This window comes from Taudactylus pleione, unplaced genomic scaffold, assembly GCF_031769625.1.
Source record: "Taudactylus pleione unplaced genomic scaffold, aTauple2 ptg000370l, whole genome shotgun sequence".
NCBI lineage: Eukaryota > Metazoa > Chordata > Amphibia > Anura > Myobatrachidae > Taudactylus > Taudactylus pleione.
Genome location: NW_028284771.1, coordinates 3,689,434 through 3,706,614, shown reverse-complemented (window position 1 = coordinate 3,706,614; position 17,181 = coordinate 3,689,434). Strand labels below are relative to the sequence as shown.

General features: G+C 41.5%; 1 protein-coding gene across 1 annotated transcript in view; it reads right to left on the bottom strand.

Annotated features, from left to right (window-relative positions):
* Positions 1–16,951, bottom strand: part of LIX1 (limb and CNS expressed 1) — a 304,166-nt gene extending 287,215 nt beyond the window's left edge. The window contains exon 1 of the mRNA XM_088444625.1: positions 16,678–16,951. Coding sequence (XP_088300751.1) covers positions 16,678–16,759 — 82 coding nt within the window. The 5' untranslated portion in view covers positions 16,760–16,951. The remainder of the gene's footprint in view (positions 1–16,677) is intronic.
* Between the last annotated feature and the right edge of the window lie 230 nt (positions 16,952–17,181).

Here is a 17,181-nt window from a genome sequence, read left to right as displayed (position 1 = left end):
TGTGATAAAGCTCTGTCCCTGCGGATCCCATCCGCACTCTAGTCGCGGTATTTTCGGAAAAAATACCGCGACTAAGAGCCCGCGCATGCGCCGACCCACCGTCGCTGCTACCCCCCACCGACGCTCAGCCCCGCCCCCCGTGATAGCAGACCCCCGCGACCCCCCCTCCCTTCATTACACTTACCTGCATCCTCCTGGCCTCCGGTGATCTTCTCCGGGCTTCCCGATCACGTGATCTCCTGATGACCGGGCCGCAGTGCACTATGGGAGACCAGCTGACCGGAGAGGAGCCATCACCGGAGGCCCGATCACCGGTCCCTGGATTCAGGTAAGTAAAAAAAAAATATTTTTCCACATAGCTGATTACTGGTACCGGCTCCCGCCTCTGCTCTCCCAGTTAGAGCAGAGTGAAAGCCCGGTAACCGGGGGAGACCCTGGATAATGCCACCTCCAGGCGTTATTATCACAGGGCTTCCCCTGGTATTTTTTTACAATTTATTTTTAGTAACTCTGGTCGGATCACATTTCCCATTACAATTATGGGAAATGCGATCTGCTTTACTAAAAATAATTGATACTAGGGGTTGGAGTAGAATTTTACTAATTCTACTCCAATTGCCCTGTAATAACTACAGGTGAAACTGAAATAATGTGAAAAGGGTGTGAAAACACCCTTTTTCACTTTATTTTAGTAAAAATAATGTTAATAAATAGAGCCCTTAGAGAGTTACACAATTGTCCCCTTTCCCATGTTACACAGTTACCATTTTAGACAGTTAACCCCATCCCATGTTACAGTTACCCCATACTTGTATACCCTGCCGATTCGGCCAGTAGCCTCCAGAAAATTGGGTGCCATTCGCTGCCCCCTGGAAAGGCAGGCAAGCCCCCTGGCAGCTGCTGGCCCCTCCGGCCACCCCCGTGGTTATAAGACTAATCCCCGCAACGGGGGAGGCAGATGACGCGATTTACGCTGAGTTGAGTCATTTTGGACCCGCACCTTGCTTCACAATGCTGGTAATCTCAGCACTGTGTAGCAGGGGCAGGGCCAAAATGATGCCATCACATGGCTATTGCCCATGCTCTGTCCACAAATGCCAGTCACACCCCCCTGCTATGCTGATCTGGTTGCTCCCTCCCAGCCAGAATGCCGGCAACCCTGAGTTACTCCCCCATTCCCATGTTACATTTATCCATATTACCAGGTTACAGTTATCCCCTTTCCCATGTTACACTATTAACCCCTTCTCATGTCATAGTTAAACCCATTGCTATGTTAAACAGTAATTCCCCTTCCCATGTTACACAGTTGGCCACTTTGCCATGTTAGAGTTACCTTTCTTCCCATGTTACACGTGTCAATAACTCTAACTAATGCAGAGCAGAGTGACATGTGAGGCCGGACAGAGCGGCAGGATGGAGGGGAGGAGCGGCATGTGAGGCTGGGGCCGGGCAGAGGAGGCGAGGCAGAGCAGCAGGAGGCAAGGAGGAGTGGCATGTTAAGTTGGGGCATGTGGAACGACGGCTCTAGGCCTCGACACAAAAATAGGCCCATTATAAGCATGATGGTGACTGGCCGCCTAGCTGGTCACACAGACAACCATAAATCATAAGTATTAAATTGTTTTCCTAGTTCTCGCACAAATATATAATTTTTTTTAATGTATTTATTGAGACCGTGGGGCAGTGTATGGGGTTTATCCATGCACTTGGCTATGGTCCCACCCACACAGCACTGGTTACAGCTCCTCCCCTTCTCAGTATAGGCCCATAAAACTTTTCAGCCCCAGGCCCATGTGGCCCTTAATCCGGCCCTGATTGTACCAGGATGTTTTTATTTTATTTTTAACCTATGGCATCTCAGTGACATAACTAGGGTGAGGCAGGTGCACTGGGTACCATGGCAGGGTGGATGTTGTCACAGGGAAGCACTTGTGTGTTGGCATGGATTTTGAATAGCAGACCCTAGCAGTGTGTCGGCGATCACCCACTCTACCCCCACTTGCAAGTATCAGTGGTGCTAGTGATCTCGCCAGGATATATATATATATATTATTTTTTTTTAACAGGGCATCATGCCCTCCTGGTTTATGTAAAAATTTGCCCTGGCACTGACCAATTCTGGAGGTTCTGGCCAATAAGCAGTGTTCCTTGCTGCAATTGCCAGCTTCCCTGAACCTAACTGGTGTGCCTTGACCTGGGATGTCTGCCTCCACTGGGACTCAATCATCTGCTGAGCTGGGACTGAGGTGTCTTGAGTTCCCCTGACACATCTGCCTCGTGTCTGTGGGTGCTACCATGGCAGCCATGAGCCCTTGGTGTTGGACACTGACTGTTGATAAGATGGTGGTCTGGATAGAAGGGGGAAAAAGAAAAATAGGATTTTGATAGAATCGGCTGCAGCAAGATTGTTGTTGGTGGCAGAATTTATCAAGCACACCAAGCAGATGGTGAGCAGGTACTTAGGATTTATTTGTACAGGAAATAATGACAATTTAATATTCTCCGACTACTTACAGCCTTGTTTGTTAGGTTACATGTTTCGGACCATTTTTAGAGGAACAAAACATTGACATATAGCCGATTCGATAAATTTAGGATACTTTTGGAGTTCAATAACATGGCACCCAGGCTGAAATTATCTTCTATTTATATTTTATATAGGATCATAAAATGTTGCAGCCAGGACTGTGCACAGCAATCAGCGGAAGTTGCCAGGGTTGAACGGCATTTACTTTTTTGTTTGTAAAAGAAGTTGTTTTGGGCAGGAGGATAAAAACAAATAGCAAAAATTTCTTCTCTTTAAGCAATTTATGCATTTATTTTGTCACAATTTGCCTAATACTGAAAATGTTTCATAAATGTGTTTTGCTGACAAAGCTGAATATCTGCTGCTTGTCCTTTTTCACTACTTACCATTGACAAGCTGGTGAGCTAGATGGAAGGGGCACCAAGAAGATGCTTCTGATAGACAATGACTCGACCCTATGTGTAACGCTGCTCATAATCTGGACACATTAACCAAAAACTCCAATCTGATGAAGATGTGGCCTCAGCAAGATAAAGTGCAGGTGGCAGAACTTAACCAGCACACCGCCAGCCAGGAGGTGAGCAATGGCAGTGATCAGTTCAATCCATTAAAAGAAGAGGGATGTGTGCCGGGGGAGGGGAGTTATGGAACTGATAAACAGGGTGCTTAACATTGATAGCCACCAGGGTGCTGGGAAACCAGGATGAAGTACAATCATCTGCTGTCGTTCCATATTATTTCTGACAGTGCCCTCTGGTGGGGATCACCAATAACTGTATATTTCAGTTTTAGTGACACAATACATCCAAAATCTTGCCTTCCACAGAGACCACCATAAAATCCAGACCTAGAGCGAACATTAAGTGCAATTGCATTCACCTTCCCCCTCATACACATTACATTTCGCCATCGTGCTATACAGGATGCGAAAGTAAAAAGTGCATTACACAGTCTACATCAGGGGTCTTCAAACTTGGCCCTCCAGATGCTGTGGAACTACACATCCCAGCATGCACTGCACATAGTTTTAGCATGCTGTTATATCAAAAAGGTGGCAGTGCATGCTGGGATGTGTAGTTCCACAGCAGCTGGAGGGCCAAGTTTGAAGACCCCTGGTCTACATCCTCCAGGACTAGTATTTCAGTTTTAGTGATGCAATACATTCAAAAACTTGCTCTCTACAGAAACTAGCACAAGACCAGCATAAAATCCTAGAGCGAACAGTAAGCGCAACTGCATTCACTTTCCCCCTCATACACATTACATTTCGCCATCGTGCTATACAGGATGCAAAAGTAAAAGTGCATTACAGAGTCTACATCCTCCAGGGCTAGTTTCAAAATACATTTTCTCCAGGTGAGCAAGGGGTCAGCAGGTTTCCAGAGCTGATATTAATGATGTTGAGAAGGAAGCAGGAAACAAATGTATATCATAAAAGCGATAGATATAACTGAATGAATATAAAAAAAAAATACTGTGAAAACACAGCTCAAAATAGTAAAAAACAGCACCAGTGATAATGTTAATGCATGGCTGAGACCAATACAATAACCATATACATTCTTCACAATAGTGAAATATACCGCTGATTAATCCCAACAAAAATCTAAAATGGAAGTGACGAATAGGGTTCTTTCTAGGGATGAGCTGTCTCTCCTTGACAAAGGTTTTAAAATTTGCCCCTTCGGTTCAACCAAATTTATTTGATCTCTTTGTGGATCTTAATAAATATGTCAGGACTCTGAGCCGCAAAAGATATTTTGCTCTAAAAAATATACAGAAAATAGGAACATGTGGTTCTCCGATTGTTTTGGACTCCACCAATCAGGTACCTCTTGATATTCTAGAGTCATTAAGAAGAGAAAATGGAGAGAGTCCTGAGAAAAATTAGCTGATTTTTGATGTGAAGAGAAGGGGCAAATTATTTAAAAATCCCTCAGAATTCTACCCTCTGCAATATCAGGGGCCGTTTGTAGAGAGTTTTTACGCCTCTACGATGGAAGATTTCAAGAATCTGTGCAAAAAAAATGAACGGAAGAAAAGGGAGAATAAAATGAGGGATAATTTGTCGAGGAGAGAGAGAGTGGCTCTTAAGAAATTAATTTTGGAGAATGATCTAACTATAAAGCAGGCAGATAAGGGGGGGGGGATTGTATTGCAGAACAGGCAAGATTATATCAATGAAGCGAATAGACAGCTCAATAACAAATTATTTTATAAGAATCTATCAAGTGACCCAACCTTTAACTTTCAAAAAGAATTAAGGGATCTTTTGGATTCGGCTCTAGAACAAGGAGTGATATTAAAAGAGACGTGGCAATTTTTATGGGTCACGCACCCGGTTATTCCAATATATTACCACCTGCCAAAGATCCACAAATGCATGTCCACACCTCCAGGTCAACCGATTATTTCGGGGATAGGGTCAATGGCGACCAATTTATCATACTTTGTAGATTCATATCTACAAGATTCTGTAGGTAAATTACGATCGTATATAAGTGATACTATGCATTTTTTACATAAGATGACAGATATAGAGTGGAAAGATTCGTACAAATTGATAACCTGTAGTGTAGAATCCCTCTATATGAATATCCCACACAATCAGGGGTTTATCGGCTGTGGAATTTTTAATACGACAGGACCTGTCAATTTCTGATCCATTATGTGAATTTATTTTGTTGGCAATTAGGTTTATTTTGCAACACAATTATTTTCGGTTTGATTCATGGTTTTATTTACAGACACATGGCACAGCAATGGGAACCAGGTTCGCCCCGAGCTTCGCCAACCTATACATGGGACGCTTCGAGGAGCATTACATTTGGGGGGGCGATTTTGGGGCAACCCTGGTTCTCTATGGGAGGTATATAGATGATTTATTTTTTATTTGGGACGGTGACGCACTTTCGATATCACATTTCATCAATCACTTGAACACTAATGATTTTGGTTTGAAATTCACGAGCACTTGGAGCGATATAACAGTTACCTTGATATCACTATTTTAATAGAAGATCAGAAAATATGCACTTCCACATTCACTAAAGATGTAGATTGTAATAAATACTTGAACTATAAAAGTTGCCACAACAAATGTTGGAAAACAAAATATCCCTAAGGGACTGTTTTTGCGTCTTCGCAGAAATTGTTCAAACTTTGAGAGGTTCTTGGAACAATCGAAGGTTCTTTATAAAACATTCTTAGAACAAGTATATCCTAAAAAATTGTTAGATGGAGCATTGGAAGGAGCAATTGAAACAGATAGATCTGAACTTTTGAGGGATAAGATCAATGATATAAAGAACCATGAGACCTTAGATGTAGAAAATAAGTCCATGGCCTTTATTACAAAGTATAATGAGTCTGCCCCAGAAATCAGAAAAATCATCACTAAAAATTCCTCCCTGCTGAAAAGGGATAAACTTTTAGCTAAGGAACTCGAGGGGGGTAGCAAAGTGGTTTTCAGGAAGGCAGATAGTCTGAAGACCAAGTTAGCACCCAGCCTACTGAAAAAACAGGTGAATGCTCCCAGAGGGGTATCTAGCCTAATGTGGTTGGCTCCGAAACCCAAGGGTTTCTATAAATGTAGATGCAACAGCTGTCTGACATGTCCATATGCGGGCCACAAAAGTGATACTGTAGTATCATTTATGGATAAATTAATCAGATCAACTCCTTTATGAACTGTCAGTCAAGTTATGTGATTTATGTTATCACGTGGCTGTGGGATGCAATATGTGGGCCGCACTATTAGGAGCCTGAATACTAGATTTTTAGAACATAGAAGAAATGTTCTGAAGAATACAAAAACACATAGTCTTCCCAACCACAATCTGACATGCCCCCCTGGGAATATTAATAATATGAAGATAAAAGCTATTGAACATATTAGACCTATGGTCAGAGGAGGGGACAAATATTGGGCCCTTTGTAGGAAAGAAGCTTTTTGGATCCACAGTTTTGACACCTTGGTGCCCGTGGGATTGAATGACAATATTGAATTGAATGGCATTTAACATGAGTCATTGAGATTTGGGAGGTATTTGCAGGTTTGGGGAGACATCGGGGCTACTGACATGGACACTCCAGGTCCCTGTAGGTTCATTAGTGGTTTTTATGTTGCCACCCGGACACTGTATTCCAGCATATAGACCCCTGTAGGCCCATTAGAGTTCTAGGATCTATGCGCTAACTCCAGTTCACTTCCTCCTCGCCGCTTCTTGGCTCAAATTGATTTATTCTCCCTTCCGTATCCTTGTTTGTCCTGGTTCAAACATATCAGATATTTAAGTTTTCTGATATGTTAGGATGTGTTAAGAAGTACAACATGAGTGATGCTAGAAATAGATAGGTGGGGTCCTTTTTTCTCCACATAAGGGTCTAGAGTATGATTGATATAAAAATATCCCTTATGTTCAATTGATAGGAGAATTAGGGATACACTGCCATATGTAATACCTGTCAATTAGTGGGTAGTAACCATTGGTTTTATATGATGTTGCCTGTTCTCCATAGTTTTTCTGTTCCCTTTTTTTTCCTCTCTGTCCTTTTGAAATTTGTCGGATCTTCTCTGGTGCTACTAGTCAGTACCAGCGTAGATGTTTTTAGTTAGTTAGAGATAAATGAAATCTTGATTAAAATCCGTTGGACAATTACATTACTGAGTGAAAATTTATTTGGTGACTCTAACAATATACAGTATAGATTATTGATTGTTTTTATTAATGTGTTGATTTAAACATGTTTTGCTATGGTGATTTTACTTACCTCATGTGTTTGAAGCAGTAGAAAATAATATGTTTTTTTAAGATGACCATTGACCAGGAAAGATACAACAATGGGTTAATAGTAACCCTGGTTCGTTAATATACCAAGAGTGGAATTAATTGGGCTATAATTAACTAAGTATAAAAGGATGGTTCATATGAGGGTGTATTACTTCTGAAGAAACAGCCTATCCTATGTGGCTGAGAAACGCGTCAAGCACACCCCCTTTTTCACAAGCACCAGTGACGGAGTGTCAGGATTCCCTGCTTATATTACACAGCCCCGTCATTAGGATTTCCGGGATCCCGAAGTGACGTGCAGCCACGTGTGCAGTCACGTGTCCGGACACTAAGCCTGTGCAGCCGGCCCCACGCTGCAGCGCAATTATACTCACCAGGCCAGCGTGACATCAGGCACTTTATGGATTCACAGCGGCTGGGCACTTAGATACACAGAGCCGGGAGAGTGTCGCAAACAACCTGGAAGTAGGATCGGACAGCTTTCCCTATCGTTAGCTAAATGGTGAAGCACGTGAGTACTCACAATATTAGTCGATAGTGCCGTGCACGGCCAGAGACTATATATTATCAACATAGAGGCAATACTGGCCCTGGAAGACTATATGACCGTCAGGCATATGGGCAAGTGACTTTACCATTTGGTCTAAAACCAACAGAATTGGGTGTATTGTGATTTATGAGGTCACGTTTCTGAATCTCTACTTATGACGTTTAAAAAAAAAAAAAATACTCTGCTGTGTTAAGGCTTCTTGGTGACACAATTATATCCACCTGAATATAAGGCGGACTTTAGGTGGTTGCTGGACTGTGTATTTAATCAGCGGTATATTTCACTATTGTGAAGAATGTATATGGTTATTGTATTGGTCTCAGCCATGCATTAACATTATCACTGGTGCTGTTTTTTACTATTTTGAGCTTTGTTTTCACAGTATTTTTTATATATTCATTCAGTTATATCTATCGCTTTTATGATATAGTTTTATTTTTAATTTAGATTTTATGTCAAATTAAATTATGTTTATATAGGCTCTCTGAGATCAGCGCTGTTCTTTTTCTCTAGTACTGTGTATGTTTTTTGTGAGGCTCCACACCTCACATTTTAGCAGCTGCAGACCAGTGTGCCTACAATAAAAACTTTATAGAGATTATATCACATGAGGATTATTAGTGAACACTAGCGCTTATTAGTTGGTTTTCTATTTTTTAACAAATGTATATACTGCATTGTGATCTTGCTGCTTTCCTTTTGTTTTTTTTTTAACAGTGCAAACACCCCCCCCCCCCCCCCCCCAAAGTACAATATGGGCAGCTCACAGCACATGCAGGAGAGGCCTCAGCTGGTGACATTGGTGTTAGAATTTGTTTAAGATGAGTGTTATAATTTTGCAAAATCCTTAAAGCTTCTGGGTCCTAGGTGGCCACCAGGCCTCTGCCATTCACTTCAAATTTCACAGAGAGTTTGTGTGCGTCCACATTGGTGTTCTTCATTGTCATTTTGATGTTCCGCCTTGCTCTTGTGTTTCCCTAGTTTGTGTTTTCATTGTTTATTACAGTACAATAAAAATATTTCAGGCAGAATTTTATTTACCCTGGGCGCCATCAACCCTAAGCTTTATGCCTCTGTGTCTGATGGTCCACAGAGGAGCCCTCCACACCTCAGGAATTAGGTGGGAAATTACATGGTGATTGAGGGAAGAGGCGCCTAGAGGGTGGGTACTAAATTTCAGGACCAAGGTTTTTAGCAGGGATCTGGGCAGAGGGGTCACAGGGTGTGCTGACATCCGGTGTGCACTTCATATGCCCTTCGGTCAGAAGAGCCGCGGGTATGAAAAGGGGATGTAGCCTACCATATAGGGGTATGGCCTAGCGGAAATCTCTACAGGGCCGTGCCCAGCATCCCCGGTGATGCTGGGCTGCCGACAGAGGCTAGTTGTTCCTGCAACGTCGGCTCCTCCTTTGGGACAGTAGCCGAGTGCTGCAGGAGAATGTTACAGTGCAGCACCTGGTTCCTGTCATTGAGCAGGAGCCGGCATTTTGGTGTCACCCCCTCCGAGGGTGACACCCGGTAGGGCCTGCACCCCCCGAAGCAATGCCACTGGGTCTGGGCCAGCTTTTTAGGGAGAAGAATGCCCCCATCCTCTGCGGTATAGTTTTCATTGGTTTATTTTCCAGATGGGTATGCCCACTATGCATGCACAGTACAAACAAACACAAATTGTGCAAAAGATCCCAGCTCTTATATCCCACTCTACATCAACCCACAGGGCTGCTTATATATCTACTGAAATTATTCCAGTCAGCCACAACTACTCCTTTGGTACTAATCAGAAGGAATCTTCGCTCAGCATTGTGTACAATCATTTATTCCCGTTTCTATATGAATACACCTGTTATATTTATTGATTTTTTTGTTGTTAACATTACCTGAAAAAAATTTCAATAAGGAGTAGATTTAATGACAAAAAGAAAAGACACTAATTACATGAACCAATATATACTGTATGCTAATTGTAGTCTGTCTGACTGAAATCACTGACAGCAGAGGCAATAGTAATAAATGGCAAATCAGACTTTCTTTACACTTATTGCTACTACCGTTTTAAACCAAGCCATCAAAGCCTTCGATGATATGTGGCTTTAACAACCCACTGTTTAGTAAATATACCTTTAACTTGACACAGATATCAAAATGGGGAGTTTTAAATTTATATTTGTGTATGTTACAAGATGTTTTTGTCAAAGTCATCATTGTAGGTTTAGTTGTGATTTAAAAGTTCACTCCCACTGTCTTACATCCATTTATCATAGTTAATTACCTTCATCCCTTCACTCCAAGCTCTTGCTAACAGGACTTGTAGTGTATAACAATAATACTGCTCTCTGCTTAGTGCATCAGTACATACTGTACATATATTTTCTGGTTAAGGCAGTGATAATAACATATGACTTCCACATATAAAGGTCAGTTTTGCAGGAATAAGTTATCAAATAATGTATATTATTGGACTGTGTGAAAACCTTTGGCGCCTCCTAGTGGATAAACACATGATAAACTGTGTGCAGTTACAGAACTGGGCAGGTAAGTTACAGATGGAGGGTAAAAGAGAAGCAAAACAATTGTTTCCATTTTGTAATTTGATAGGTGCAGTAAAGTACTAATTCATTTAAAGAACAGACATGGAAAGTTCACTCATAGAGATTAGTAGTAAGCATTGCTACTAGTGTGTAGCATTAGCAAGCTTTATTTTAATTGCATTAATTTTCCACTTTTATTAAACATGGGCGATGGCTGCTAGCTCTGCTTAACATGAAAAAAAATTTTTTTCTAGCTTGATCATCATGTGTTCAATCTCTTAAAGTAAAATAAATAAGTGCATAAAATATAAAGTACCAATGGGAATGTTGTTATTGTAAAGTGTACTTAGGACCTGATTCAGATGCTCGGCCAATGCGTATGCAAATTCAGAAGGGCAGGAGAACACACGGTAAGGCATTAGCACGCCCACTATGCCTTGGCGTGCGATCGTTTTGTGTATGCAGACGCCCACCAGCCAGTCTAAAGATGCCCACTTGCGGACGTCATCTCCAGGAAGTGTATGCAACCATCGTATGCGATTGTAGCTCTTGAGGTCGACTATACCCTACCACAAGCACTGCAGTGTAAAAACCAGCCAGGTGCGTGTACTATGACGCTGCCTCTAATTTATGAACACCTCTGAAACGGCGTTGAGACGCTCGGGCACGCCTGCGTTCGCATCTCCACTCCCCTGTTTCTAGCAGCCAGCTCCTGTCACCACCCACAAACGGCTTCTCCTGTCACTCACTCTGCTGGGCAGTCAATGTGCAGCGAGTAAACGCTGCCCAATCTCTCGCACTGCGATACGTACGCACAAAGCGAAAATCGTCTGGCTGCGGGCAAACACTTCCTAGCGAGCAGGTCTGAATCGGGCCCTTGGTTCCCATTCAGACTACACTTTTCAAAGCTTGCACCTGTTCTGTAAGTACTCTCTACCCCTTTTATTGTCTACTAATCACTGCAAACATGCAAGCATTGTATTTGTGAGTAAATACTGCAAGTACAGTATAAGTTATGGTTACCAGAGATCTCTATTTCACAGGGTCAGAAGCAGATTTGTGGCTTCTGACTCCAGCAAGATTACATCCCTGAAATACTCCCTGTGGCTCCATCTAATCCATTGTATCTTTTAATGAGCTAAAATGATTATGGGATTTATAAATAAAAAGAGAATTAAAAAGGAGTCTTACAGTGGTAATGTATATTATTCTTCTTATACTAAATAAATATTGCATAGCACAGCGATATTACTCGTTTACTGTACACTGCTTGAGCAAGCACAGGAGTTTCCAACTTTTCCTTTTACCATATTCCAATTCTGTTCATATCATTGGTGGACTAGAAAATGTGACCTGGCAACTAGAGCAGTCACCTATCTGTGCTCCATCCTGTCCTCCTGCAATGAATAGAGTTCTCAGAATCTCAGTTCTGTGTCTGTAAGTGCTAGAATACTGGGTACTGATTTATTGGTTCCAGAATACAGCATTGTGAATGTTATGCTCACTATCATCATAACTGGTGCTTAATATAGGAGTATGTCTAGATGCAGTGATAGTAACAGCAGATCCAGGTGATAATAGTGACTCTTAATAGTATCAGCTTTTATCAAACATTGTCAACTACCCTCCTGGACACCAACATGACCTCCGTGTGCACACCAACAAACCCCCTCCTGCACATCCACATGCCCCTTACCTGCACACCAACATTTCCCTTCCTGCACACTCACATTTCTCCCTCTTGCACACACACAATCCCCCCAGTACACCAACATTCCCACTGCACATGAACATGTCCGCCTTGCATACTTACATGCCCTCTCCTGCACAATAACATGCCACCCCTCCTGCACACCAACATGCCACCTCCTGCGCAATTGTGTGCCAACCTCCAGCACACCAACATGACCCTCTTCTGCACACCAATGTGCCCCTCTCATGCACACCAACATGCCCACCTCCTGCACACCAACATGCCCCCTTCCTACACACCCACATGCTCCCTCCACCTGCACACCCACATGCTCCCCAATTAGACATATTTTATACGTTATAGAAAGATGTTGCAGTCACCCTGGGGCGCAGCTCACACTAAATAGCAGCAGACTTAAAATTACAGATATGCAAGATGGTGATAATTCAGAGTGCGCTAGTGTCTAATAATATAATAAACAATATACTTTCCTTGAATTTGAGCACACTCAGTCTTGTGTGCAAGTGTAATTCCTTAGAGTAGACGTTGATATACCTTGCTGCAGGGCCGACCTGAGATGTCTGTGAACGATGTTCACAGACATATCGGCTACACACACCGGCTGATGGTTATGGTGCCCTTAAATGGTACGAATTTTTTTTACCTAATATGAACAGTTTTGATGGGTTGTACAGACCAATCGTACGAAAATAGGTATTTTTGTTGTGTGTTCTGCGACCCCGATGCGCGTCCCCGCCGTCCTCTAGTTGGATCGCAGATCAGATGGTTTTGCAGAGAGATCTACGATCTTTTGAGTACAATGTGATACACTTCTATGCATCTTATCCTATGATCGTAACGATCAATCGTACACCATTTGACCACATCTTATGAAGAATTTAAAGGGAAGAATTTCAGGGGCAATCGTACAACACATCTTACCAACTTTGAATTGCACATTGTATGGGTGCCTAATAAAAAAAAAAAAATAAATAATAATAATAATAATAATAATAAATAAATAAAATAAAATATATATATATATATAATATACACACAGTCAGGTGCATAAATATTGGGACATTGACAGAATTTTCATATTTTGGCCTCTATTCAGCACCACAATGGCTTTGAAATTAAACAAACAAGATGTGCTTTAACTGCAGACTTTCAGATTTAATTTGAGGGTAATAACATCCACATCAGGTGAACGGTGTAGGAATTACAACGGTTTCTATATGTGCCTCCCACTTTTTAAAGGGGCCAAAAGTAATGGGAGAAACTAAACAATCCTAAATCTAACTTTCACTTTTTAATACTTTGTTGCAAATCCTTTGCAGGCAATTACAGCCTGAAGTCTGGAATGCATAGACATCACCAGACGCTGGGTTTCATCCCTGGTGATGCTCTGCCAGGCCTCTACTGCAAATGTCTTCAGTTCCTGCTTGTTCTTGGGGTATTTTCCCTTCAGTTTTGTCTTCATCAAGTGAAATGCATGCTCAATCGGATTCGGGTCAGGGGATTGACTTGGCCATTGCACAACATTCCACTTTTAAGCCTTAAAAAACTCTTTGGTTGCTTTTGCAGTATGCTTCGGGTCATTGTCATCTGCACTGTGAAGCACCGTCCAATGAGTTCTGAAGCATTTGACTGAATATGAGCATATAATATTGCCCGAAATACTTCAGAATTCATTCTGCTGCTTTTGTCAGCAATCACATCATCAATGAATACAAGGGAACCAGTTCCATTGGCAGCCAAACATGCCCATGCCATGACACTACCACCACCATGCTTCACTGATGAGGTGGTATGTTTTGGATCATGAGCATTTCCTTTCCTTCTCCATACTCTTCTCTTCCCATCACAAGTTGATCTTTGTCTCATCTGTCCATATGATGTTGTTCCAGAACTGTAATGGCTTTTTTAGATGTTGTTTGGCAAACTCTAATCTGGTCTTCCTGTTTTTGTGGCTCACCAATGGTTTACATCTTGTGGCGAACCCTCTATATTCACTCTTGTGAAGTCTTCTCTTGATTGTTGACTTTGACACATATACACCTACCTCCTGGAGAGTATTCTTGATTTGGCCAACTGTTGTGAAGGGGTTATTCTTCACCAGTGAAATAATTCTTCTGTCATCCACCACAGTTGTTTTCCGTGGTCTTACGGGTGTTTTGGTGTTGCTGAGCTTTCCGGTGCGTTCTTTCTTTTTAAGAATGTTCCAAACAGTTGATTTGGCCACACCTAATGTTTTTGCTATCTCTCTGATGGGTTTGTTTTGATTTTTCAGCCTAATGATGGCTTGCTTCACTGATAGTGACAGCTCTTTGGATCTCATATTGAGAGTTGACAGCAACTGATTGCAAATGCAAATGTCACACCTAGAATCAACTCCAGACCTTTTACCTGCTTAATTGATAATGAAATAATGAGGGAATAGCCCACACCTGTCCATGAAATAGCTTTTCAGTTGATAGTCCCATTACTTTTGGCCCCTTAAAAAGTGGGAGGCACATATAGAAACAGTTGTAATTCCTACACCAGTTACCTGATTTGGATGTAATTACCCTCAAATTAAATCTGAAAGTCTGCAGTTAAAGCACATCTTGTTTGTTTCATTTCAAAGCCACTGTGGTGGTGAATAGAGGCCAAAATCTGAAAATTCTGTCAATGTCCCAATATTTATGCACCTGACTGTATAGTTTGTTGGCTGTATGAAGAATATATCTCATAGTGTGTACCCAGCTTAAGTAATATATTTATTTCAATCCTTGATGCTCTTGTAAATTCTTAAAAAAAACATAACAGGTGGACCTCTGCTGCAACGTTCTCATTCATCACTCAGATTACAATAATTCTACACTATAAAAGGAAGGAGAAGAATGTGCTGTGCAGGTGTGTCCTATGCCTGTTCTGTGTGTATACAGATGATGCTTATACAGAGCAAGGGAAGTTATATCTGGGCACAGAACACAACCAAATGCTGAAAATCGTGCTTGGCTAGTACCCTAGAGAACCAGGGATCTGCTGCATTTACATCTCCACCATATGAAACGGAAGCCTAAAATGCTGCTGTATGACCGTTATTGCTGCAGTAAACACCTAATAAGAAAAATGTTGGTGTAACATTACTATTATATACTATGTATGTCATGTGCTTTACATCGTACTGTACAAGCCACTTTCACATAAGCATGATGCTGGTAACTACAGTCACATGTCCCCACTGCTGGCAGTACATATATTATTACTGGGCTCAGTCTCCCCTGTTGCACAATGTCTGCACCACTTACATTCACAAGTTCCCGGACCATTGCTGTTGCTGTCAAACACTTCTTGCTTTAAGCATATTAATGAAATACATATCCAACAAAAACTAAGCCTCCAGGATTTCCTTGTGTAGCTCTGTACTAGCGCACACATCCTGGGAGAGTCTCATGAGAAGTACATTGGTCTCATTAACTCTAATGCACTTTTTACTGAGCAGAGAAGAGTCTCCCACTCTGAGCTCGGGGGCATAAGGATATTAGTACTTAATAAGCACAATAAGAGAATGATTACTCACTGAACATACTGTTATTAGGGTCTTACTTTTCAATTTTCTTAACGGCAGTAAACACAGATATTTGGTAACAAAAATCTGAATCATAGACAAGTGAAATTATATATATCTGAACTGCAGGGGAACATAATGTTGGGGATCTCCATGTGCAAATATTATATATATATATATATATATATATATATATATATATATATATATATATATACACACACACACACACACACACATATACTCACACATACAAGATATGAATAAAGAATATTTAACTTTAAGCAGTACTGAAGCTGCTGTGGAACTACAAGAACCAGCATACCCGGTTGGTGGTTGGAGAGCCACAAGTGGACCATCAAATTCAATCAAACTCTCAGGCACATTATAGCATTTTTAAGCATACAATCCACAAATTACCCAGTGTCCACAATGATTACTTAATGTGACAGAGTGAAACAAAACAAGCATAACAAAATACTGTACCACAAACCGCACTTATAGTAAGTGACTGAATTGTTATATAAATATAACACAGCGAGTAATCCATTGGTTATATATACACACCATTCACTGGATTACACATTTTGGTTTCCTGAGGACTACTGCAAGTCTTGACTGACAGGACATGCTGACACTTGTAGTTACACAACAGCTGGGGAGCTACAGGTTGCTTGAGCCTACAATGTTATGAAGCTGGAATTACTGCTGGGTAACCAAAAGGAATCCAAATAAAATACAACTTCCAAAATGATTCAATTGTGCAACAGATTGTATCAAAACAAGCAAAACAAAATACAAACTGGAGTTAGCAAGTGACTTGTTATGTATAAGGAAATAAGTAACATACGCAGCACTGTCTATGTATATACTTCATTACATTCTACTATATTGTGCATGTGGTTTCATAAAAGGAACTATAACTATAGTAAGTAACAATGCTACAAACAGAAAAACATGACACACATTCCACCTCCCAGCCAGTTACTGAGGTTTGGATGAAAGAGATCTCTGTTTCCATACTTACGGTCTCTGAACACCATGCTGGGGTCACTCTGAGGCAGCACCTGGGTGACTAGAAGTTGCAGAGAGTCCAGTGTCCTGTCCATGTTAGTTGTGTCCCCTTACAGCTGCATGCAGCACAACTATCCTCATGCCTGGATTATCCCATTCCTCTGCTGCTGAATGTGTGTAGTTCATTGATGCAGTGGATTATAGAGAAATCTCTTTTAACATCTGCCAATCAGGCAAAGGCCAGAATCTAAAGACCCTCGGGGGTCCTCCTCCCTGGCTTGCTTATCTTTGTTGTAGGCTGAGCTAATTAGCTGTATGACTGGCTGACAGATCTATTCCAAGGCTTTTCCCTGGGAAACACACCCACCTACAGGCCAGAGAGTGCAAGCAGCCACAGGAAAGGCTTTCTTCCCTTCTCAGCACTTTCACTACTTTGGGAAACTCAGATGGAAACACAGAAGCATGATTATATGATCTTGTATTTTAAATAGCAACAAGGTAAAAATTATACTGTGTT